Source organism: Pelecanus crispus, chromosome 3 (genome assembly GCF_030463565.1).
Source record: "Pelecanus crispus isolate bPelCri1 chromosome 3, bPelCri1.pri, whole genome shotgun sequence".
NCBI classification, from domain to species: domain Eukaryota; kingdom Metazoa; phylum Chordata; class Aves; order Pelecaniformes; family Pelecanidae; genus Pelecanus; species Pelecanus crispus.
Window position 1 is genome coordinate 66,853,673 of NC_134645.1, and position 27,267 is coordinate 66,880,939.

A 27,267-nucleotide genomic window follows, 5' to 3' on the forward strand; every position below is an offset into this window, starting at 1 on the left:
TTCTGACAAATCACAACCTAAGCGCCATAACTTTTAAAGTTGTTAGAAACACATTAAAAATTCCAAGGGCATATGAAGCAAAATACTGACCCAAGATAATATTTTCTACCAGTTCAGACTTCTTAGAAAATATTAATAAACATACCTGTTCCTGAAAGGCTTTTAAATGATCAGATCTTAACTAATATAAAAAAAATAATAAGCACTAACTAATATGAAAAAAAAGTCATCGTACATCTAGAACAAATTCCTATTAGTGGATGATCTAGCACTACACAGATCCAGTATGTAGACCCAGTATGTATCTGTAGCCTTTCATGCATAAAGTTTCAAGATCTCTTTGAACATATTAACATTTTCTTTGCATACAGAAAAATACGTATTCACAACAAGTTCTATACCTTGCCTTATGTGAATATTGACTTTGCATGGAAAGAAAAAGGCACAGCACCATTTAAAAAAAAAAAAAAAGGAAGGGAAGGTATTTTCTCTGTCTCAAATTTCTCATATAACTTAGCCGAAGTAAACCTCCCAACCCCCTCTCAAGCTCTCAAACACTCCTCATGGAAATATATTGACTTTGAAGATGTCATTTACTTTGAAATCCCATCAACCTGCTAAACATCAAAATGTTTTACAGTGCTAAACTGAAGGTTTCCAAGAACAGGCACTGTAGCATCTAAAATCTCCAACACCTGTTGTTTTTTAAATAGTTATTAGATAATATAAAATATTACTGCTTTCCAGAAAAATTTGTGTAACAACTCAGTGGTGGTCAATAGGGAAAAAAATACAACTTACTTTTACTCTTCTGATAGCATAGGTGTGACCAAGCAAGATGAACACTGGTTGCCGTATGTTCCGCAAATCCCAGCCTTTCAAGCTACAGTCAACTGCACCAGTTACCAGCAAGTTCTGTTGATTTGATAAAACACAGATATATCAGGACAATTTAATTATTAAATTGTAGTGATGTGTATGTTGGCTACAAAAGTTAGATAAATCAAACAATACGGAAGAATAAATCATAAATGAGGTCTCCAGTGTGTAAATTAAGGAGAACAGAGAAATACAAACTTTTTCTCCACTACGGACTACTCTGTCTACTATACAAAAGAATAAGCAAAACCTCTCATCTACTTGGGCCGTCCATCTGTTGGAACAATGCTCTTCTGAAGATGGAGTAGTAGCAAATGAGAGCAACAAAGCAACTAGACATGTTGTCTATTTAATGAGAGTGGTTCAATTAGGAAAAGAGTTGGACGCACAGGTTTATACCTCATCATATTTGCACCAGTCACAGCTCAAGATCTCGGCCTGGTGGGCTGGTATCACAAGTTTGGCTCCTGGGGCCTTCACATCCCAAACTCTTAAAGTCTGGTCACCTGAAACAAAGAGATTGATTCAACATTGTTGAATCAGTTATGGGATACAGTTAATCCACTAGTACTTAGCAGACAACTGTTTCTTAGCTGTATGACATACAAACTATTATATGAGGACACTCATGCCAAATAAAGCAAGCACATTATAGACACAGAGATCAGACTGATGCACAACAGGAATCAGAACTTACTATTCCTCTTTCATTAGGAAGAAACCCCCTTCATTTTACTACTAACACTTCCACTATTTTTTAAACTCTGATTTGATTAAAAGGAGATGGGGTAAAATACTTAAATAACATTTAATTCAAGTAGGAGCTTAAGGTCCATTTAAAAATGGACTTAGAAGACCAGAATCACAAAAAAACTTTCTCTGCAAGCCAGCTGAGAAAAAGTACCTAGACACATGCTTTTGGCGTGCAGAAGAGTGAATAGTATTTAAAACGCAACTTATCTCCAGATTCTTTCAATGAATGGAAACTTTAAGACACGCTACCTGTACTCAACATGTGCAATTGCTTTTCGATTTTTTTCCATCATGGTTCTCTCATTAACCCTGAATATTTAGCTTCTCTAGCTCATTTGTTTACAGAGAGAGAAAATTAATCAGAATTCATCATTATGCCTGTGTTCATTCAACAGACAAATGAAATCATTACAAGCTGTATCCAAACACCCATGATTTCTACAGAAAGCATGTATCAATACTACCTAAATTAAAAAACCACTGTTTTACCTTGCTACTGAAGAAATTACTAATGTTTCTTTACCAGAAACACTTCTGGAAATCCTCGAATTAGTTATCATTAATAATTATGATTTTTACACTGTTTAGATACAAGCATTTTGATGGTTTTAGTGCCCAGTTGGTCACTGGCCTTAAAATATACAGCTGGGCACAGAAAATCATAGCTCTTTTCAAGAAACTGGCTACAGTTCAAACAAAACCATCCCTAGAGCCACAACAACAACATTCCTATTGCACAAACTACCAGGCCCTGTAGTCTGTGCAAAAAGACATAAAACATTTGGGAAGTTTGAATACAAAAATGAAGCTAGAGAGAGCTTGGTTCCACTACATGACACGAGACTGGCCCTTATGATGGTGGTACTACACAGATCACAGGAAACTTTGCTCTGATGGTTGGTTGGCTTTTCCTCAGACTCCATGATTGTGAGAGATACTATACTCCTGGTGGAGAAATTCCCTACCTGTGAGGTGGGAGCAACACATGTTTTCTCATGGTTTTCACTCCCCTCGCCTATTTTAATACCCTGAAGAGCAAGACTACTGCTCAGTATATCTATAGCACTCCTGAAAATGACACCCTGCAGTCAGCTGAAGCCCAAAACATCACTACAGTGCTTATAAAAGGAGGGCAACATATGGAGAGGAAGAAACATGACCAGCAGGGTCTTGGCAAAAAAAAAAGGTAGTATGCCCATCCACCCACCATTAGTCTTGTTAATCTGTTTGCCTGCAGAGGACAGATTTCAGTTCAAGTCTTAAGTCTTTCAGAGATATTATAATGGACTTCTTAAAAAGCTTTTATTTTAATTTCATCAGATAACATAGATTTGAAGGGGAAACACATACTTCACTACAGACAGGATCATTTTTCCCAAGCAAATAAATATATAAATCCAGGTGAACTAGAATGAACTGCTACAGAGATGGGCCACAGTAGCATTATGAGGGCCAAAAACATTTGGAGAAGTAAGTTACTCAGCCAATAACAATTTTGACACTAAATATACAATTGCCCCAATTATTTCTTTTTTAATAGAAAATGCTGATGCACAAGAAAAAGTCATTTTTCCCTTTTTTTTTTTTTTTATTTCTTTGAAAATGCTCGACTTAGCTGTTTTTAATTCTGGCTGGCACTATTTGTGAAATGTTTTCAATGGAGTAACATAACATGCAAGTGAACCTTTCTGTGAATAGAACAGACTGAATTAAAGCCAAAGGCAAACCCAATTTTTCCACTTCAGCTGTAAGTGGAAGAATCAGATTAATTAAAGGAAAAAAGCTGATAAACAGGGTAATCCTGACAGATTACACATTTTAACAAAGTTTTATTTTTTACCTCAAACATCTATCCATGTCCTCACTATATATATTTTTTTTTTTTACATTTCATTTCAACAAAATTGGTGTTAAAAATTTTGGAATTTTCACATTTCCATGATTCCTTCAACTCTGTATTACAAAGGATGCATTTCTTCCATATGGTAAAGCAGAAGTAGGATAATAATAATAGAAAGTACAAGTAAAGCACACCTAGTACAATCATATTCACTAACAGCCACTTCCAGTTGGCATCCCAAAGTAAGCAACCACAAAAGCGGCCAACATTTCCCCCACAAAATATTTCTATTTTTGTAAGAAGCAATTCTCTATGGCAACAGATTTTTGCTGGTCTGTTAGATAATTATGATTCCAGATTTGTTTGTATATTGTACTTGCTTTCTTTCATTTTAATGAATATTTGTGAAATCTTGGACGAATCAATAGAACTACACAATATACACTCATCTATTCAAAACTTCTGAAAGAGATGCTAATCTACAAGTACATCATCCCCGTATATGGGATAAAGACTGCTAATGTGAATGACAATGTACGATTGTGAAAAGATACAGTTTAGTTAAGATTTAAACTTCATGTAGGTTTTATACTGCCTTTTTGCTCACAGATGAATTTTACCCAACTCCATAAATCATAATCTTCTAAGTCCTGTGACAACAACCAGCTAAACAATCATTGCCAGACAGTGCAGAGGTACAACATTAGCTATAAAAAATAGCTAGGTATTTGAGAGATTAATAAAAACCCAAGAAACCTTAAACATTATCTGAAGGCAAAAAGGATTCTAACCAGGACAGACACAATGTTTTTCAAGAACCAAAGTACTGTTACCGTGAAGTTTTACTTAAAAAAACTAATCTGACTTTTTTTTTTTAAGTTCTAAAGCAAGAAATCTGATCTTCTGACACCATTCCCTCATCGAGAGGGGAAAAAACCCAAATAATGTATCTTTAATTTACTGTAGGAAAAGAATTCAGCATAAAAGACACAAACATTGGTATATACGGTGTAACATCAAAGAAATCTCGATTAAAGTACTTCTGCAGTGCCACTGAGTGATTACAAGTTAACATTACTTGCTTACTTGTACGTATTTTAAAACACTAAACCAGATTAAATTATTTAGCCAGAAGCAAATAGAAAATCTGTGGGAGAATGAAGAGCAGAACCCAAATCTCATGACTCTCAAAACCAATCTTTTTAAGCATGTTAAAATGACCATGCTGTCCGTTTCTATCATAGGTAGTATAAGCGAACCTAGAACAGGATTAATAAAGCTCATGAGCTTCCACACAGAGACAGAAATAGAGTGACACAAATAGCAGCTTTATTTAAATCATCCAACAGGACCCTACTGAATGCACAAAATCTATTTCCATGTAGCACAACCTGGATATCAAGTAAACATAATTACCAGTGGAAATGTACTTTCCAACTGGTAATTTTTTGGTCTGACACAAAATGCTGTAAAGCTAAAAATCAAAAGATCTTTAAGTTATTTCAGAGAAGACCTCAGAGCTTTTTTTCTGAAAAGAGTAAATTGTTTAAAAAAAGGAAAAAAATCAATGAAAACTTTTATTTCATTGTTCTCCAAGATGATTAAGCATAAATCTTGGGACAAAATTTTTATTTCAAAATTGACCTAACTTCTGACTTATTATTAAACCATTCTTCAGCAAGTGGCAATACTCACTAGATACCTAACTCTAACCCAAATGACCCAAAACTTCTTAATTCACTGTAAAAAGCTGTTACTGCATTTTTCTTCTCAACACTAAACCATTACCTTACAGTATGAGATTCTAATATAAAATACTATAACCTGAAGTGCTTTACATTCTAGCACGTGCTGCATACAATACTTTACTATGGTTAGCACATACTATAAATTGAGGGCCAAACTCATTTCCTGAGAAGTATTTCAGGCTGTACATTAGTGATTGATTTAGTAAAGCTTACCGAGCACAAGACTCAGATGAATTCAATACGGTGCTAGTCTGTCTTGAAGCAATACATTGCAAATGACAACACCCACCTCACTTCGTTACATAGATTCGACACAACAAAGTAAGCAAGTAAATTGTATTTTAATAGCTTCTAGCATAAACAGCAGTTTAGCTGAACCACAACAAAACACAGTAACTCCATAGCCACTTTGCTCTCTAGACGCTCGACTGGTACAACAAGGTACAATTCAGTAAATTGAAGCCTCTTATTCTTTTCTTTCTCAAGGATTTAGATTCCCAAAACGACCAAGTTTTGCAAAGCCTTAAACCTTGTTCATGACTGCATTTCTTCTAGCACATTCAACAAGCAAATAACCAGGAAAGAACTCATAAGAAGCTGTCGTGGTTTAACCCCGGCCAGCAACTAGGCACCACACAGCTGCTCGCTTGCTCCCCCTGCCCTGGTGGGATGGGGGAGAGAATCAGGAGTGAGAAACACTCCTGGGTTCAGATAAGAACAGTTTAATAATTGAAATAAAATAGAGTAAAATAGTAGCAGTAGTAGTAATACTACTACTACTACTATACAGAGCAAGCGATGCACAATGCAATTGCTCACCACCTGCTGACCGATACCCAGACAGTCCCCAAGCAGTGATTGCTGCCCCCCTGGCCAACCCCCCCCCAGTTTCTATACTGAGCATGATGTCGTATGGTATGGAATAGCCCTTTGGACAGTCTGGGTCAGCTGTCCTGGCTGGGCCCCCTTCCAGCTTCTTGCTGGCAGGGCATGGGAAGCTGACAAGTCCTTGACTAGCATAAGCAGTACTTAGCAACAACTAAAACATCAGTGTGTTATCAACATCATTCTCAGCCTAAATCCAAACCACAGCGCTATGCCAGCTACTAGGAAGAAAATTAACTATCCCAGCCAAAACCAGGACAGAAGCAAAGAGTGGACCCACACCAAACACAAACTAATGGAATATAAACCTCTAGTAAAGTGTTTTGGAACTCATGACAAACCACTGTCATTGCAGAACAGAAGATTATTTCCTTCAGTTTTTTAGGAACCTAAACAAACACAAACACCTTTGGAATTACCTGTCTGCAAGCCCCACTACCCAACAGCTCCTTGTTTTGCCCCGTGCTATTTCTGAAGCAGGAATGTAAGCTAAAGCTTCAAAAAGCTGAAGTCAAAGACCTGACAACCCCAAATTTGGTCCAGGAACACAGAAAACACCTCTTTATTCAGGAGCTGCACTCAAGGCTATTCCTTTCCAACTAATTCAGTAACCACCCTCTTAGTAGATGTACACCTTCCCCAATTCATTATTTCATGCAAAATAATTTGTTCATTTTTAGTTTTCTTTCACAATATGGATCCCAAACACAGAAAGGTGTGCCAAGACTACATGCCAGCCTGATTTATGAAACCACAGCTTGACAATCCCCTAGCTACGCACATTTATCACTAAGAGACCAGTAGGCAAGAAAAAAAACTCTTTAAAAGGCAACTCACTATGTCAGGGCTGGCAATAAAACAGCATAGGAGATAAACAATGTTTTTTAATTTTAACCTTAAAGTCTAGTACTGAATGCAAGAGCTTACAGAGAGTGGAGGCTGGATTTGCACGTTCATTTGTAAACCAGCAAAGCTACAGTTGCCCAACACTTTCGTCAACATAGTAAAAATTTCTCAGACACGATCACACCTTGTTGTGGTATCAGAAAATTTTTCACCCTGGGCTTTCAGTCTGAAAAATAAGTCTTTGAGCAAAGAATTGATCTAAATACTGATGAATACAGACATTATCTCGCAGATTTAAGAAACAGTTCTTTCCCTTATTCATCATTTGTTTCAGATGTTACAAAAACTATGTATTGGTAAACTTAAGGAGTGTAGTAATGATTTAAAAATGAATGCAGCATTAAAACTGAGGTCCCAGTAGCTAAGATAAAAGCTAGCAGTCATTCTAAATCTAGTCTTTGTTGAAACCAAAACATTCATATTTTCATTTGCCAGTGTCATACCTGTATCAAAGAACACTACAGTTATGCAGATAAGGGTAAAACGGTACTCACTAATTACTTCCCACTGTTAAATTTAAAGGGCAGTAAAAACAGTTTATAGTATAAAGGATGTTTTCTTTATAAACCACAGGACCAAGCAAGGCCTACTGCTCTGCAGTTATGGAGAATCATTTAGTAGAACTGATTTACATTTGACTGTATACTAATGTTGCATTCATTTGACACTTTCTTCATGTGCTTCTCACCAATTTGCTCACTGGGTTTTTAAAAAAAAAAAAAAAAAAACAAAAGACAGACCTTCTGGGCAAATGACACAATGACTCATTAAACCCTTTTAGCCATGAAGGTGCTGTTAAACATTTATGTCACTTGTTTAATGACATTTTCCACATCACTGTTTTTTCAGTGTAAGGCAGACATTTACCAGGGCTCTGGTTTGGTGCCACACATGCACCTGAACTTCCTGCTTATCTTATTAGCTCAGAAATTGTTACTGACATCACAACAGCAGCTATTTACATATACAGAATTAACAGTCTGTTCTGTTACTATTAACTCCCAATTTCAAACAAAAGAAGGTAAGTCATCTACTTGCTTTTTGAGAGTACAAATGATTGTACATGAAGCCAACAACATTGTGAAGTACCTCACACATCCTTGTAAATGTTAAATGGAAGTGTACTAGATGCTGAATAAAAGCTAATTTAACTGAAGCATCAGACATATTTATCTTCTGTAATTCAATTGCATTTTATTGTCCACTGCAGACAAACTTAGTTTTCCTATATGTATTCAGATCACAGACTTAATGAAGCAAAATAACCATGCTTAGTAACAAATTCTCTTTCAACTGCTTTATATTGCAGTCTTAGGTTTCTCATTTTCTTCAGTTGTGTTCTTTTTCTAGTCTCATAATAGTTTGAGAAAAAGTCATATTCCAAAAGCAAAGATTTAACCTGATTAGCTTCAGGCAAAAGTTGTCAAGGCACATAATGGTCCTTCTGAGCACCTATTTTACTGTGGCTTGGAGTTGTGTTTGGTTTTCTGTTTTCAGTGTTCACAAACTAATTAGTTAAGTGGAAATTAAACTTCTGCTGGCATGTATGTGGGTTCAAATAAAGGCACAAAACATGCAGGGGTGAGGCATGTAAAAGGTTCCTAAACCTCCTTCCTTCTTGCTTATTTTCTTTAGAGTAAAAAAAAAAAAAGCCCATTGCTTTACTTAAATTTAGTTAAATCGGAAGCATTTCAAGACCAACATTTTTTCCTGTCTGTGGTTAACAACATACCTAACTTATTTTACTAACACATGCAAAACTGAAGATGCTGCAACATGAAACAGTTCATTTCTAGTCTGAAGTGCTAAGACTTTATACTATTAAGATATGAGTAAGTACATGGATGTGAGTAGGTATGAGTGAGGTGGGATGAGAGAAAGGGAACAGGAGGGCCAAGAGAGAGAAAGAACACACACACACATTACAATCCTAAAGCAGCACAGTCTCCTTCAAAAAGGGAACATTTCAATACCCTTCAACAATACCCTTCAAAAAGCTATTGTTTTAAAAACTTAAAAAACCAAGGGAGATGAAAGGATGTACAAAAAGTTTCCCCTCCAGACACATTTTTACTTAATAATTTTCAAGACAACACAAAGTTGCAAAAGAAGAGACCACAAAACTTCAGGTCAACCCTTCCAGCAAGCGTATCAAAGAAGGGAATGGCTGTAAATTTGATACAGTACTACCACAGTAAGATTGCAGTTTTTCTCCAGCTCCAACTTTAACTCAATACAAGATCAGTCATCACTGAAATTAAGCTTTCTGTCCCATCATTTTCTGTCATCCTTATAAAGTGTGTGGACCATAGCAAGTTTCAAATGAGGAGGTCCAGCCTCCTGAACAGTTCCACTTGACTTTCATCATGTAACTTGACTGACAGAGTAGAATGCCATTAAACACTAAACAGTGAAGTAAACTCTCTGAACATAAACTGTCTGATATGCCTTTCTTACAATAAGGAAATGACATTTGTACCCAAAGCAAGAGGGTCACGAGTATTTCTACTACCTGCAGTCCTGAGGACCAAAGCAAAAACTCCCAATATGTATTTTCTGTAGTGAAGTAATCTAATCAAACCACAGGAAAATTCCAGTGTAAATTAAACCCAAGAGCAAACAAAGAAACCTTTTCTACCTTGGCATGTCATGATTTCTGTGCAAGATCTTTGGTTTGACATCATTTCATTTAGAAGTACATCAGATATTTTATTTTGGAAACTGTAAGAAAGTTCACCATCATTTTGAAAACTTTATTTTCTCTTACCTAATGATTTTACACCTAGCATTACACTATAAGATTTTTATTTTACACCTAAAGAGTACTTACATAAAAAAAATATTGTTTCTTTTGTGCATGTTGTTTTTCCTCTAAAATACTATGGAGTTATCAATCAGTGAAAACTGACTGCAACTAGCTACAGGCTCCAGCAGTATGCGTCAGTCCCTTTCAAGAGTCAAAGTAAAATTCACAAAAGAAGAGGAACTCTTCAGTGTTTTAGTCAAAAATTCCAACAGCTGCACCCACTGAGTCACTCAAACGGATCGACTGTATGTTGTTGTACCCAATTTAAGTATCACCACATACAGCATCTAACAATCAATGTTTCCCAAAATTATTCAAGTGGCAATGTATCAGAAAAGAGTTTGGCTTCAAAGCCTAGAGAATCAAATTTGAAATAACTAGCTGGATCAGTAAAGCACTTTTGTTCATCTAGAATGTCAGAAATTTTGTATGAGTAAGACTACCATGGAGGGGAGGCTTCTGAGCAGGACTTTAAAGAGATCGTAACATCCCCTAGAATTTGCAAAAAACACTTAAGCACTGTTTCCTCCACTTACCTTTGACCAAATGGTACTTAGCTAGTATTTTGTAGTACATAGCTACATTTCGTTAGAACTGTTCATACAGCGTACAGGGCTCAGTCCTGTAAGTTTCTGCACATCCTATTAGATGGGTACTTCACTAAGTGTTACCTCAATGAATCTTCAAGTAAGTTGGAAATACCCGTGCACCAGCAGCTGGTTTCCAAGCACTACTATGTTAGGACAAATACATGTAACTTGTTAGTTATTCTAGTTCAACTCTGCAAGCAGAGTCAGATGGAAATAGCCAGACTGAAATTTTATGAAAGCCATGCACACTTTTTCATCAAACTTCCCACAGAATAGGGAAGACCAGTATCTGTGGATACTCACTGTCTCTCTAACTTCCATAACAGGAAAACATATTTATACTTGCTTACCCTCTTGATCTCAGAGCTAAACAATTTCTATTTAAATCAGTACAGAAGTCCAACAGATTTGAAATCAGAGAATTTTATGCCACTGGCGTTAATCTACCAGCATTTGCATGAAGGCAGTGTGTTACTGCCCTGCCGTTTCCCAAGCAAACTTTGTGGCTCACAGCACCCCTCGCCCAGTCAGTCAGCAGTTAGGTTCCAGGTGTCACTCCAGAGCTCTCCTTGTGCCTCTGGAGTAGCAACAGTTTGGAAAACACTGCCACCTCACCATACAGTCTCTTTGCCTCTAGGTACACCCAACTCAGTTAAGATTGTATTGACCAGCAAGACTCACAGCACTGGCCAAAGCAGAAAGGTAAAATTGATGATTACCTTTCCCAAAGAACAAGGCACAAAGACCTCCAGCAGTAGTTAAAACAGTTCAATGGGAACTGACTATGTTTCTCACAGAGCTAACAGTCTACTGACACTTGAGATTATTTAAACAAAAATGTAAGCCAGAACACAAAATAAAGCATATAACATGATTTAGTGGTCAATAACAAGAGTGAAGGTGAATGGAAGAGAGCTACATAAAATAACAGAAAAAATTGCCACAAGGTCACTGAAGTGACTGCTAGAAAACTGCTGATCCCTGTTTAAATGGCCAAGAGGATGATCTACAGATCATAACAGAACCTACAAATCCAGCTGCAGCAATACATTTAGCTTTCCTTCTCCCATTTTTATGTATGACACAGACTACCATCTGCTGGACAAAGTGCTGAACTAATCCAATAACACAGAAGGGTTTTGTCGTGAGAACCCCTTTACCATCTTGTTTACCTGAGGCAGATGCAAAACAACCTGGGATGTGTGGAGACCATATAGTGCTGTAAATGACCCCTTCGTGGCCTTTAAAAGTGCATAATGACTTCCCCACAGCTGGATCCCACTGAATAAAGTAAAAAGAAAACTGTTGAGGTACACATTCAGTAAGAAAAGAAAGGGTTTCATACATAAAAAAACTTTATACATAAAGGACCAAATGAACTTCTTTTTACCATGTATCATGAAAAGCATTTGTATACTTAAACTGGTATCAACTGAGGGATAAAGCAACATCTCAGTTAAAACAGAATTTCAGCCTCAGCGTAAAAATGAAGAGGAAAAGTGAATCAATGCTGTTTCTTAGCACAAAGAACTATCAGATCCAAAACAAATCACACGTTTCACCTTCAGCAGAAAAAACAACATACCAGCTTGGCTGTTTGATCCCATGAACCAGACACCACTAGCTGCTCTCCTCTAGTTTGGCTCCAGTCAACACTATACGCCTATAAATGATATAACAGCCTAGTTTAGAAATAGCATTAGAATACAAGTTTGAGACTCTAGTTAGCCATAGCTTCATGAAATAGACCTGAATTTGCAGATGTATCATAATCAGCTAAAAACCCACACAAGTAGCACAAAGCTGCCAACAATGCCATTTACCTGAACAAAAATTAAATTTAACATCTCAGTCTGGCATTAAAGGTACATATAAGCTTAGAAAAGTACCCAAAAAAGTAAAGATGGGCCAAAATGGAGGGGGGGGTTGGAACAAAATCCACATAGACCTACCATCAGTAGAAGTTTCTGCCACTGTAAAAAGCCATAATTCAGACTCTTTTCTTATCTCTGATCCAATTTTACTGAAATATCTACAGTTTCTAATTGCTAGCAACGTAAATGCCATCTCTCTTCAGAGCTGACTATGGACTTGACTTTGAGGTTTTAGCTGACTAACAACAAAAGCTTTTTATGATCTCTAAATTCAAAAGAAATACATGCCATAAAATACTGATTTTCATCTTTTCCAGGTTCTATGACACCTTTTTTACCATTCATATCCTCAAACAAATAAAATAAAATTAAAAACTCAATTTCCTTCATGACTAATTATTTCAGCTATTAAGAAATTGCTTTTCACTGTGTAGCTGAAATAAGCTCCCTCTTCTCTGACAGTTTATTCTAATATTGGTCCCTGCCTTGACAGAGGATACCTTAATTCCATCCTTCACTGCCGATTCTTCAGCTCTGCTGCCTCAGAGAAAACAAATGCTCTAAGGTAGTTCTTCAAATCTTCAAATCAAGTGTCTCAAGAACATGTACAACTTCCATTTTCAAACGCACCATATCTTCATCTACACAATGGAGGGTGCATTCTATTCTGTCTAGTTTTACCTCACACCAAAATGGCTCAATAAGCTGCAGTGGGAAATGAACCATTTCAGTGGTAAGGTGGATACATATTAGCTGAAACAGTTTATTTGCTTCACCTCCTGACCCAGTCAGACCTTTCATGACACTTCTCAGAAACGTGGCCAGTACCTACCAATAGTCAGTGGCACTGCTCTCAACAGTCAGGCCACTAACCACCGAGGATTGGTACTCCAGCTGGGACAATCTAGTTCTAGCACAGCAGCGGGTCTAACCTGCAAGTCAACATACTAGATGCTGTGTTTGTCTTGGATAGATGGAATTGTGCATTAAATGACAGCGACCCTGTTTTGAAGGTGAAAATGTTTGGACCTGTGTCACCAGACAAAAAAAAGCAGAGAAACTGGACTGAAAAAAAAAAACCAGCAAAAGCCTAAGTCTTCTATGGAAAGTGTCCTGTATGAGAAAGGAGATCGAGGTATCATTTAGCTACTTCTGAGCATCTTCCTTCCTATGAAATATTTCAATCTATGCTAGATCCAGCTTAAAGTAACTGTTTTTCCTCTATTTGCTTATTTCCCGTAAGTGGAAGGCAACCATGGCCCACAGAAAAACAAAGTGCGTTATCTGCAACTTTCCTTTTTTATTTTACAATGTCCTGCTCCCCATACACTGAAAGGCATATTGCTCTAGCACCATATTGTGCTAGCTCCCTTCCTTGAGGAGCTTATACTCCAAATGTACAAGCCACTCAGACAGTACTTGAGAAAAGCCAAATAACAGAGAGCTAGTTCTTTTGTTTGTTTTTCCAAGCCGAGCCTTTAGCTCTTGGCTTTTCTACTTTTGTCAGCTAACTACCAGTACTACAGCTCATGAAAACACCCTCCCTTTCAACCTGACTCCTTCCATTAAAATAACAACAAAGGAGACACACAAGTACCTGCTCATATTTTAAGAATGGAAGACATCATGGTTCTCCAAAGTGGCTCCTGAGCTCCTCACAAACATTAGCCTCTCTCCTTCCGCCTGAATCTGTGTGATGGCCTGTGTTCAACTCCGAAGCTGCTGCTGTTTGGAAATGCCTCTAAATGTATCACTACATAGTATGCCTTTCACACAACAGCCCTATGAAGTGCTTGGCTCTCAGATGCATGTCCAAGATTTTCCAGAAAGAAATAAATCTGAAGAATATGCACCTGTGTCACACAATTCACCTAGCCCCACATACTTGGAATGTATCAGATCTCCTGCACAGATAAGGCAAAGTGCACATACGGCTTACAGCTCACTCACAAGCTATCAGCACATCGATCTGTCGAACACGTGTTGTGACACAGCTCAGCGTATGTATGGCAGACATGGTTGGGACTGCCCAGCACTCTGCAGCTGCATCGGAGGCAATGGGAGCCGGACAAATTCTCCTTCGGGCGAGAATTATAAACAGAATAGACAACAGGCTCAGAAAAAGCAAGAACTATTTTCCATTTGGCATGTGACAGGTCCAAATAGTGGGAAGAGAATGAAAAGAAGGTGGTGTGGAGAACCAAGTAAGATTCGCTTTTATTCTTCTTTCATTTTCATGCTATCATCCAACATAAATTTACAGACACTTCAATAGAAGCTGCGTTGAGCAACTGGGAAAGACTAATAACGCAGCATAAACATTAGCTGTTAATCTTTTAGTGCTTTATCTTCAATCACAAAATACATTAATACTAGTTTATGCCTAAACAGAAGCAAGAAATGCCTCAGGCAAAGATGAAAAGATGATGAAAGACAGATGTAAAAACATAAAACCAGTTCAAAATAAATGGTCAGGCTCACTTTACAAGACAAATTTAGTTCAAGCATTCTATTGTCTCACATTCCAGTCAGACTTCATCAAAACCAAAGTAAATTAGACTAATTTATTCATGAGATTCAGCAGTTGGTTAGTGCTGGAATAAAACTCATTGTCCTTTGATAATAAAGATGCACTTTTAAATTAAAAATGCACATTCTTTTCAAGGAAGGACAATGATCTTATTTCAAAAACAAGAAAAGATCCCTGTCAATCTTGCATTAGAAATACTATAAAATGCAGTGACAAAATTGTCATTAGAAATGTCAGACAGGGATTAAGGATTAGGAAGGTAGTCAATCATTTCAAAGAGTACTGTCTGCCAGTGTTTACCACAAACTATTAGGTACATTCCCTCTGAGATCTAACCTCTTAGTGCACATTTCTAAAGAATCAATACAAACCTTTCATATCTCACAATAAACACTCTGCCCATGTTTCCTGTACTGTCTTTCTAACTCATGGTTGAATGCATCCACCTCCCCATGCTACCTGCTAAACTAAGACTTGGACACAGAAATGTTTACTTTACAAACAACAGATGGTGTAGCAGAACCAAAATAAACTTATGGACAGAATTTCAATGAGAAAATGACAGAGGAAAAAAAAAAAAGGTATTATGCTTTGCATACATCTTTCTGTTACTACCAACAGCCTTTGAACACTATCATAAAATCTTGATCACAACTACAAACTCACCTCTCAAAATTCTTTATTTACATAGCATATGTATTAAACCAAAGTAGCAAAATTACAAAGAAATAAGGTACACAAGACAGACTGTCATGTAACTGCAGTCACTCAGCTTTTAGCTTTGTGTTTCAAATCTGAAAACATCTTGAGGTCTTTGTGAATACAAAACTGGATTTCCTCCATCATTTTTTATTGACTACATATCCACTAGGTTATTTTATTCAGATTTACATCATTTAGATAAAGCATCAGTAATCCAGACTAAAACTGATTGCATCTGAAGTTCAAAGACTTGACAGAAGTGAATGGAGAGTTAGAAGGAAAGCATAAAAAAAAAAGGTAGAAAAAGCACTTGGAAGAAGAGAAATATACTAAAATATAAATGCCCTTAAAAACATGCAAATACATTTATGAACATGAATATAACATTTCTCCCTACCCATATTGCACTGCATAAAGAAACTGAGATTTTAAGACAATCAAATGCAACGGTATGAAACCAAGGCTAAAAAAAATACATGCTGTCCCAATATTTGACTACTGTTATTTGAGCAGGATCATACAGATGCTAGGATGGAAAAGGACAACCAGCTCCCAGGTACAACAGAAGTCCTAAGGATCTGCATAATGTGTATCGCTCCATATCCTCAAGGATAACACTGCTATATGCATCATCTGTCTGTTTTAAACCTATCCAATAATGCTCTCTAAAAATCACAGGATGACTGCAGTACTTTCATACAACACAATGATTACTTAGCCTATAAGAAACCACAAACGCTATTTCTGAATATATTAAATCTATGTAATTAAGCAGTACCTACTACAGCATATGAATACATTGTACATACAAATATGTACAACAGGTAATTCACTTTACATTCAAAATACTGTTAAGCTATAAATTCAAACCACAGACCCAAACAAAGTTAAAAAAATAGACAACAAACCCCACTTTTGATTTTAAGTCCACAAATAAACCTTTTAATAACTCAAACATTAGAGCATCCATTAAATTTTTCCAGTTTGCCCGGTTTACCTCCTGAGTGTGCTCTTTATAGACTTGCAGTGGACCTTTGGTTTTAGCTGTATCCCAGATTTGCAGAGATCCATCTCCACTAGAAGTGATCAACACATGTTCATTATTCTCACTCCAGGTCACATCAAACAGGCCATCATTCCAGTCAAAACTAAATCAGAACAATGAAGATATTTGTCCGTGAGAAAGCACAACATAAAAATCTGGACTAGTTACATGCAAAGACAGTATTTCTTTAAATCACCTTCTTTACCATTCTAAACACTATTTTTATATATTTGAGTTTCCAATAAGTGTCCTTACAAGTAACTTACTTGTTATAAGGTCCACTTTGACAAGTGTATGCTAGAATAGGTTGATTAAGTTAAAGCATAAATGAGCCAAGGACCTTCCACACACAGAGAATGAAATCTGACTTCAGTCTTAAATTTGCCAGGCAAACAGAGACAGAGGTACTCCATGTCTCAGTCAGATCTACAGTTTCTCCAGGATGTTGCTACAGAAGTTGTCTGTAACAACTGTGGTAAACAAAGAAATAAAACTGTTTGTGTTGGGAGAGCTCTAGCCAATTGACAACACCATTAGGAAGCTGAGCCACAATGAAAAACCAACAGAAAGACAGTCAGGAACATATTAAAGATCTCTACACTCCCTTAAAAGGGCTTTCAACACACCAACAATTCATCATATGGGATCTGATACCATATATTAGTTGTTCTGCAACAACTATCAATGATCCTGCTGTTATCTGATGGTGAATATGAATTTAGTTACCCCCTTTTCACTGAAGGTTCAGCTAAGCTCAGGTTAAACTTCATGGCACCCTGCAGTAATGATGAGGAAAAGGCAAGCACACAGAACAGAGAAACCGACACAGCTTATAGCTTAGGAAGTTACAGGACCTTCTACCACAAAATAAGTGGAGTCACTGGAAGCACAGACATCAACAGTACTAAACCAGAGCGCTTAGCAGAACAGAGTGTTGAACAGCTTCAAAGAGTCTTGCTTTATAACTATGAATTAAAAACAGTTTCTCTGAATATGATTAACCATTTGTTGAGCATTTCTATTTCAGCCCTCTTAATCTAAACAATTGCTGTTTCAAAACTTTCTTTAAAAAAATTTTAGGCCAATGATGGTCAAGTATTAAAGCCCTTCCTTCCTAACCTTTCTCCTCCTCCCATCCAGAACACAAATCAAACTCCTCTCAAACCCTTAGAATAGTGGATCCCCTAGGAAGGACCTCCATGACTTTACACAGCTTCCTGCTCTATTTTCAGTATAAGTCAATCATAAGGGCATAAATTCAGGTGGCAACGCACTGTTCCTAAAAAGCTAAAACTTTTAATTTCAGGCTAGGGCAGAGAGGCTGCTTTTAATTTACGTTGTCAGTTTTCTATAAAATGGTTTACACTACGGAAAGGGTGCAATCCAGATTACTTCCTATAACAAAATCTATGCATTGTAAACCTATCGTTTGTATGTAAATACAAAGACACATATTCAGTAGATACTATAGTATGGATACAATACTTTTTATCGCTAACAATAACCCAAAATATTTGGGTTGTGTCTTGTACTCACAGGTACATAGTAAGTTTTTCTCTTGCAAAAATAAACAATAAACCTATGTTACCTCTTGAGCAGAACAATCCCAGCTTCATTTTGTTCCAGCACTGCCAGAGTTCCACAACCTAAACCAGCAAAATAAAACCAAACATCACAACTAGTTCCCCCACGCCAAAGGACACTACCGTGGTTCCGAGGTAGCTCCAGTGTGCAAATACAAAGGGCACCTGCACTTTAAGAGGCCAAAAAATTAGTTGCATAAATAAGCATCTTGTTGTCTCATGTTCTCTAAAACAGTAATTAATTTACATCAGATTAAAAAAAAAAAAGTCAAAACCCAAAATTAATCCAATACACCTGTAGGTGAAGTTGGAAAAAGCAACAACTTGCTTATAAAGCACAAAAGCACGTTTTCCCCATGATCCTCACATTACAGACATACCAGCACGGGGTTCTTTTTTGTCTTTTTGACGACACAGCAGAGGTAACAGTCTCCCCCCCTGCGACCTGGTAATGCAAACACTGCTCACCAGAAATGAAACAAATAATTCAGTACCGAAAAAACACAGGTGGGTACTGCTTTCCCATGTGACTGGGATATTGTCAAAGTAATTCCTCATTTAGAACCTTTATTCAAAATGAATGCTTTCAGGGGCAATACTCCCACTGGACGTGGAAAGGTCCCCATGCTGCGAAAAGCTCTGCTTGCATCTTCAGCGGGACCCTGGAGTCGCCAGGGCCTGCCTGGACACCCAGTGACCGAGACTGGAACAGTATTTTAAGGAGAAAATATTCTCAGACGTGTCATCCACACTGCGCACGTCTCTACTGCCGTATTTACCCTCGACCCTATACAATTCGTACTCCTCTGAGAGGCCCTCGTGAAAACCACCACCAAAAGAGGGGGGTTGCATTTCCCTAAGCCGGAGGACCCGGCAGGGCGGGGACCTCAGAGGCAAGCACCAGGCTCGCCGTCCGCTCCGAAACTAACCCCAGCCCGGGCACGGAAAATACACCTTGTACCCAAGCAAAAAAAAAACCAAAAGCAAGGGAAAGGCAAAACCCCAAGACGCTGTAGCAGGCACTGACTGGCCTTCCGGACAGCCACGCTGCCAACCACCAGCAGGCTCCGGTTACCCCCCGGCCGCCCCCCGCCGCGGAGGCCCGCCCGCACCTGCGATGCCGTAGTACTGCGCGGCGGCGCAGGCCACACGCCCCGGCCAGTAGGGCGAGAACTCCACCGCGTAGCCGTGCAGGCCGGGCAGCCGCAGGCCGCCGCTGCCCGCCGTCCCCATGGCCCCCGCCCGGGCCCCGGCCCAGGCGCGGAGGGGCCGCCCCCCGCCGCACGCACGGCCCCGCCGGAAACGCCTCGCCCGCCGGGCGGTGCTGAGGCCCTGGCGCCGCCGCCGCCATCTTTGGCCCGGGACGCCGTCAGCTTGGCGGGCGGCGGCTGCCCCGTCGCCCTGGGCTGCGCCGGCGGGCCCGGCTGGAGAGGGCCCGGCTGCCGCCTCGGAGGGCCCCTGGGCTCCAGGGGAACTGCTGCTGGCCCTGGGGGGCCGCCCCGCTCCGCCTCGCAGCGCCAGCCGGGTCCCGCTCTGACCGGCTTGGCAGGGGTGGATATCTGCAGCCTTGGGCCTCTGTGGTTTATCCCTCCGGTGCGGCCTTGTCCTCTGACCTCTTCAGAGGAAAGCTGTAAGCTTAGGAGGGCCTACCGAGAAGTTTATCGCTCGATACTGTTAGGCTTTCATACGTACCCCAGTGTGTTTCGTAATTGAAGGTCATCTGGCCCAGACCAGGCCTCTGAGCACTCGCTGCCCGTGATAAACCATTCTGCAAAATCACCTTCCCGTGAGATCACTTCCAAGCTTCAAAAGACATATATCAGCTCATTGTGTGTGCATCAGCTTGCGTACACGAGATGTTTCATAGTTGAAGTATGTGTTACCTGTCATTTTTCCTTTAAAAAGCCCTTCTAAGCTATTTATTTATCGTAATTTCTTGAACAGATCTGCATATCTTATTCTTCCTGTGATGTGATTATGATTATAGAAGTCCATATGAACAAACTGAAGTTTCCTTATACCCATGACAACTTCTGTTCAAGTCAGTGGGAACTTTGCCTTTGAAAGGGAGCAGCTCAGGCTTAGAAAAGAAGTATTTCAGCAGAGTAGCAGCTGCAGCTTTTGTTATACTCTATCCTGTGTGTGATCTACAGGACTTTAAAATACAGACACAGAGATTATTCCAGCTGGACACAGACTACCCTAGTTAGTTATAATGACCCATCTATGTGTATACAGATAAAAATACAAACATTATTTTACACATTAGGAAGGTACAGCAAAGGCAAATTAGATTATTTAATCAAGGTTACATCATGGAGCTTGGAGGATAGTTATGTACTCCTGCTATGCAGCCTTATATTTAAAACTAAACCTTGACTACGAAATCTATTGTAAAGCCACACAAATGTCTAATTGCTCAAATGCAGATCACTGAACTAGGCAGTTCTACTACTTCTTTGATCTTGTGGTAAAAATGAAAACAAATATGTTTACCAAACAGCCTCCAGGATTTTAGAATAAAATCAATCCAAATTCAGTGCAAGTGAAGCTCAATTTAATGTATCCTTTGGATTATCACAGCAGCTCACAATTTATCACTGATATATCTGACTATAGGAAAGGTTTCAGGTCCATTTTCAAATCTAGTTGATCTTTCGTAATGAGTGAAATTCCACAAAGAGGTTGTGCAAACAGGAAGCAGTTCTTATCAGTGGCCCAGCTTTGTTTTAAAGACATTAAAAAAATTTTCGTAGACATCAAGATCAAGAAGTAGATAAAAGGTTACAGGGAAGTTCTGAGAGAAGGACTAGTTCCCCAAACTTTTTTTTTATTTTGTCACAGAAAAGCTTGTGAGTTCAGGTTTTGAAGAGCCTTAGAAGTGGGAAGCAAAATAATACGAGTGGAAGTATTTGCACAGATTTCAAGGTGGAATAACAACTAAAGAAATGAAAGCTGGTTTACAAGCAAAGAGAGAAGGGCCTCAAAACCAAAGCTGCTAAACATGACTGTAATTCCTCCTCAGCCCCTAGGCAGCTGAGTAAATTCAAGAAACATGAAGGACCACCGATCGCTGTAGCATTTTACAGACAGCTATTGAAACCCAGCGGCCTACCAGCCAGCTCTTTCCACCCACAAACACCACACAGACGTGTCCTGCATGCAGCGGTAGATGGCAGCCATGTCCCACGTAAGAACTGGGAGCCCTCAGTTCTAGGGAAAAATTCCCCAACTACGCTGAGATTTTTTTTTTTCCTAACCCAACATCACTTCAAAGAATCAGAAAACTGAAAGTTGCTGAGTATGTAACTTTTAGGCTATATTTATACTGCAGTCACTTCTCTGAGCTCAGCTCACAATCATACCCCTCGTCAGCGTTAGACTAGGTAGCTGAGATGCTTATGGCAATAATTCTGCATCCAGTTCAGCTTCTTTTCAGTCCACTGAGCTCTGGTGTGTTAGAAGCACATGTCCATCATTTCCTCAGCTGGCTGGCTGACGCTAGCTTAGGTGCGAGTTGGGCTGGTAACCATCGCTGCTGCATACCCAAATCTTTACAAAACCCTCGCTGGTCATCAGTTATCAGGAAGGCTCAAGTCCAAGTATTTAGAAGTTGTGGAAAGGGCTTTTCTACCAGAGAAAGTAGGCTGTGAGCTGTTCCCCCACGTGCAAGGACAGGTAGTTTAAAACACTGAAAATACTCAGGGACTGCAGTAAACTTTTTTCTGTCTTTTAGTTATTGAGCCATTCATTAGGCTTAATGCTATTGAGATTTTCTTCTACAACAGCGAATGCTTATTGACTAATAGAAACATGGAGTGTTCCCAGCTGAAATTCCCATACACTCATAAAGCTGTATGAGTTGAAGCTTTAAGAAAAGCATTTAGTGTCCCAAGGTTCCTGATAAGATTGCAAAACTGGCAACAGTGAAAAATAAACAAATGAAAGTAAACATGGGGGTTGGAGGAATGAATGCAAAGGGAAAAGGCTCCCCTCATATGGGGAAAGTGAGGGTTATGGAAATTGGAAGGAAGAGGCAGTTAGCATGGAGACTTTTCTGGAAGTTTAAAAGAACAGAAGAAGTGAGAGGACAGAAAGACGCTGGAGCAGAGGAAGATTTAGATGAGATTTAGAAAGACGCGTGAAAGTTGTTGCAGGGAAAAAGCGTATGAAGCAAGAACGGTGCACATTCTTCACCATGCTTACAAGACAAAGGCTCCAAGGACAGTCCTGACTGATGAAATATCCATCCCCAATGATGTATCCACATTGCTCCATCAGTTTTTGCTGACTGCCATTTATACGCACCATGCCATGATTTCATAAGTGGATTTCTCATGTTATTACTGTTCCATGATCAGCTGCATCCCTACACAGTGGCCACCAGTCTCTATTTGCCTGCCCCTTTGTACTTAAATATTGCTTTAAATGTTCAGTGTAATCATAGATTTACCACTTTTTAAAGATTGGCAGCTGACCGCCTCGTAACAAAATATTGCCTACTCCCTGTTGAACATACGGGCTACTTTTTATTGTCTACAGTGATATGCTTAGTCTAACTTTTTAGGACAATTTTTAGAAGCAAGTTTTTTATTTCAGTTTAATAATTTCTACTGCTTGTGAAAGTTCTGGTCTAAAGCGTACAGATACTGCATTAGTTTATGTACTTTCAATATCTCATTCAGATTTTTGTATCTGCAAATTTCTTTACATTCTCTTTTTTTTTACAGCCATAATTGAAGCATACTGGACTTTACTCCTGCAAACTTCTTTGTCCTGCTTATCAGTGAAGAGTTTACAGTGTATCTCCAATCTCTCATTCCTATATATTATCCCCTAGCTAAATAAGAGGGCCTTAAAGCGTGGATGAAATTTAGCATCCATTTTAATCCCAATATCCACAGCGATGTATTTTAGTCCATTCTATCAATTCCATCAGCACTACCGTAAACAAAATTCAAAGTGCAGATTAGTCTAGAATAATTTGTCCCTCTGCTGGACACTGATGGCCATAATACCTGAAAAATATAATTTGGACAGACTTATGTTAAATGCACATGTGTTTTAAATTTCATCTCTATAAATCAGGATACATTGGAACTACCTTTTTTGGTCTTGCATCTTGTTTACCGTAGTTTGAGTGGCTAAGTCGAGCCTGTGGCATCTGTCATATGCTGTTTGTCACTCATCAAAAATTGCATTGATATTTGCAACTAATAAAGATGGCAAATTCTTGGATATTAAAATTATAATTATGGTTAAACCTAGAGGCCAATGACATATAGCTGTAAAAACATATAATGAAGAGAGAGGGTGATTATTTCAACAAATTTACAGCTAACTGCTTGTTACAAGTTTTTGTCAGAAAAAAACAGGGCTGGAACAGGGCGATACTGAATCATGATTATATGCAAACCATCTGGTGCTAAAGATGTTACTTTTACAGCACTTGAGGAACAAGTGAACGAGGTAAGCCTACTTCTGATAACAAATGGGGTGTTATTTTGGTTTTAAAAAAATCCTTTGAATTATTATCTCCTAATCAAAAGTTAAAACACAAGAGCTCCTAAATGTCTGATCACTCACTTCAAAAAGTTAACAGATTAAAAGAGATGTTTTCACTTTGTAAAAACATGGGCAATTTGTGTTTGTCAAAGTCCTGGTTTCAGCTGGGATAGAGTTAATTTTCTTCCTAGTAGCTGGCATAGTGCTGTGTTTTGGATTGAGGAGGAGAATAATGTTGGTAACACACTGATGTTTTAGTTGTGCTAAGTACTGCTTACACCAGTCAAGGACTTCTTAGCTTCCCATGCTCTGCCAGGTGCACAAGAAGCTGGGAGGGGGCACAGCCAGGACAGCTGACCCAAACTGACCAAAGGGCTATTCCATACCATATGAGGTCATGCTCAGTATATAAGCTGCGGGCAGTTAGCCAGGGAGCAGCGATTGCTGCTTGGGGGCTGGCTGGGTATTGGTCTGTGGGTGGTGAGCAATTGCATTGTGCATCACTTGCTTTGTATATATTTTGTATATATTATTATTTTCTCTTCCTTTGCTGTCCTATTAAACTGTCTTTATCTCAACTCACAGCATTTTTAATTTTTTTTTTTTCTGGTTAAGGGCCCAACCTCACTCCCAGCCAAATCAGTAGAGAAATTAACTTGAATTTGGAATAGACATGGTGCTAATAATGAAGCAAGCCTCACGAGTCAGTAATGCTAAATGGAATAGCATGCTGCTTCCGTCTCCTTTCAGTCCGAGACTTCCTTCTGCACTTGACAAACACGGGCTGTTCTTGACAACAACAGAGTCATATTGTTCTTGCTTCCTGTAAGGTGACGTAACTCCAATGCTGAATGAATTAACACTGATTCTGCATTTTGTGGAAAACGACATTATTTAGAAAAACACTCATTGCCATTCAGACTGTAGCAAGAAACAGTAACTTCCTGTATCTGGCAGATTAGCAAATATTAACTTTTCCCTGTAAATTAGTCTTTAGTTTGCTCGTCATCTTCCCACCCCATTTACACATTTCTTATCAGCAGAACCAAATGCCAGGCATATCTCGTCAAAAAAGGGGACTGCTCACGGCAAAAGCAAACCGAGCTACTGAAGGCACTGCAGTGGCTGTTTTTTCTAATTATTCCAGAACTGATCCTCTGTCTACAGAAATCATGGAAAACGATGATACAGGGGCAGGCTTTGTGCCAACAAGTTGGTTAGTATTAACAAGATCAATTTTAACAGGGTGGACCTATTGATATGACACGTACATGTAACTATAAATATGAGTACTATTTTTCCTTCTTTTCTCCTGTACCTATTTAATAGAAACCCCTAATAAAAAAAAAAAAATCACCCAATTTCACAGTATTTCTGTTCAAAAACAGACTGGAGAAGTCTCAACGTCATTTCCTTTTCAAATCCATTTTGAATTCCTGAGATGCACTCTTGGCCTGCAAATAATCTGAAAGTTTGGGGTGTTCTCCCTTCACACTATGTGCTATTTGGAATGTCGAAGGACCTTTTCCTGAACTGGGTGGCCTGCCGCACAAAGTTAGCACAGCTTTTGGCCACACGCTAGTCATTCCAACTAGTTTGCTTTTCCGCGAAGAAATATTTTTGTTAATTATCAGATGCTTGACGGTTCTTGACAGGCAAATTCCAGGGGAACGTAAGAAACTGACGTATTTAGTGAAGTTACAGGGGTACTTTTCCAGCTTCCAGGAACGGCACTTGAAAAGGCTGATACTGCCAAAAGGAGCCGCAACCCCTTCAGCGAAGTGAGGCTGGTTGGGAGCTCAGAGGGAGGTTTAGATGGGAATAATAGTAGAAAACAAGGGCTAATGATTACTACATTCTGACGCTGCTCTCAACTCAGTGCCGAACACCCAAGGCACTTAACTCATGACGGGCTAGTTAGGACACGTGCACGGTTAAAAAGCAGTGAATGGCAGAAATCCCTTTGGCGGGGGGGGCTTAGCGCCGAGCCCGCACACGGGACCCGGCTTTTCGCAAACGCCGGCTCGTTTGGATGAAGCGCGGCGACGCTCGGAGGCTCCGGGGCGAGCCAGAGCCCGCGGCGTCTCGGCGGCCGGACCCCACCGGTTTGAAGCGCGGCCGCGGGCTCGTTTTAGCGGGGCGGGGATAATAAACCATGAAGCACCATAAAGCAACGTAAAGCTCCGCGGGAGGCGGCGGCGGGGGGGGGGGCTGGGGCTCGGGCTCGGTCCTCTGCGGCTTGGCGAGAGCACCGCCTCCTCACGGGGCACCCCGGGGGCTGCTAGGCTGAAGAGCCCCGTGGGGCCGCCCCCCCCCCCGAGCGCCCACTCGGGGGCGTGGGGTGTTATTTCTGCCCGGAGGCGGGGCCGGGGGGAGGCGCCGGGGCCGCCTCAGCCCGCGCCGGCGGTGGCTCGGCAGCTGCCGCCCGGCTAAAGCGGGGGCGCCGGAGAGCGATCGCACAAGTGGTTCCTCCCCGCGGCCGAGCGATTTCCCCCCCCCTCCCCCGGGAGCGAAGCGGCCGGAGGGCGAGCGAGGTGCCGGGGGCGGCAGGAGAAGGAGGCGGGGCTGCCGGGGTGGTGCTCGCCGGGTGGTCCCCGCAGGTGCGGGGGAGAAGGGAGCGGCGCGCCATGGTGCGGGCGGCGGGCGCCGAAGGAGGCTGCGCTCGTCTCCCCGCCTCCGGCAGCCTCCGCTAGCGCCCGAGGGGGAGCCCCTCGCTTCGGCCCGGCCGCCTCTCCCCTCCAGCAGCTCGGCGGGACCGCTCCGGGGCGGGCGGCGCAGCATGGCATCCGCCTGAGCCCGGCCAGCGCAGCAGAGCCCGGGACGCGCCGCCGCGGCGGCGGCTGCTCCTCCGCCGGCATGAGCGACGGCGGCGAGGGGATCGTCAGCTTGCCGGTGCCCAGCCCGCCCGGCGGCGGCCCCCCCTGCGAGGAGGCGCTGGGCAGGCGGGCGCAAGGGGCCGACGGCGGCGCCCGCAGCCTCCTGCCCGACTTGGCCGCGCCGCCGCCCGGCACCCTCTGGGCGGAGGACGGGGCCGCCGCCGGCCCGGGCATCGCGACGCGGGCCAAGGGTGGCGGCAGGCGGACCGCCGTCACCTACGTGATCAACGAGGCGAGCCAGGGGCCGCTGCTGGCGGCGGAGAGCGGCGCCCTGCAGAGCCTGCGGGAAGCCTGCGAGGCGGTGGGCGCCGCGCTGGAGACCCTGCACTTCGGCAAGCTGGACTTCGGGGAGACGGCGGTGCTGGACCGCTTCTACAACGCAGGTGAGAGCGACCGGCCGGCGCTGATCGCCGCCGCGGGGGCTCGGCCCGGGCTCGCCGGCCGCCCCCCCCCGCCCCGGCCCTGGGTTCGGCGTGGCCCTGCCCCGCTGCGGGGTCAGCCGCGGCCCGGAGCCCTGCGGGGGCCGAGCCCCGCCGTGGCCCCGCTGCCCCCGGGCTTCGCGGGCACCCTTCGGGCGGCCGCGGCGGGGGGGCAGAAGCGCGTCAGAGCCTTTTTGGGTGCCCCCGCTCCCCCCGAACGTGTTTCGGAGGAGAAGCTGTCAGCAAGCGCGCTGTGAACCGGCGCTTGTCAGCACTTGCGATCCTTGCCTGTGGATTAAACGCGACCCGCCTGTTTCCCCCCCGTC

At 41.2% G+C, this 27,267-nt stretch overlaps 2 protein-coding genes across 2 annotated transcripts in view; one reads left to right on the forward strand and one right to left on the reverse strand.

Annotated features, from left to right (window-relative positions):
• PEX7 (peroxisomal biogenesis factor 7) overlaps positions 1–19,374 on the reverse strand; it is a 49,579-nt gene extending 30,205 nt beyond the window's left edge. Inside the window, exons 1-7 of the mRNA XM_075707095.1 lie at positions 19,254–19,374; positions 18,147–18,204; positions 16,511–16,661; positions 11,993–12,070; positions 11,580–11,688; positions 1,279–1,385; positions 802–915 (exon numbers count right to left, since the gene is read on the reverse strand). Coding sequence (XP_075563210.1) covers positions 802–915; positions 1,279–1,385; positions 11,580–11,688; positions 11,993–12,070; positions 16,511–16,661; positions 18,147–18,204; positions 19,254–19,374 — 738 coding nt within the window. The remainder of the gene's footprint in view (positions 1–801; positions 916–1,278; positions 1,386–11,579; positions 11,689–11,992; positions 12,071–16,510; positions 16,662–18,146; positions 18,205–19,253) is intronic.
• A 7,113-nt stretch (positions 19,375–26,487) lies between these two features.
• Positions 26,488–27,267, forward strand: part of MAP3K5 (mitogen-activated protein kinase kinase kinase 5) — a 107,020-nt gene continuing 106,240 nt past the window's right edge. The window contains exon 1 of the mRNA XM_075706853.1: positions 26,488–26,905. Coding sequence (XP_075562968.1) covers positions 26,503–26,905 — 403 coding nt within the window. The 5' untranslated portion in view covers positions 26,488–26,502. The remainder of the gene's footprint in view (positions 26,906–27,267) is intronic.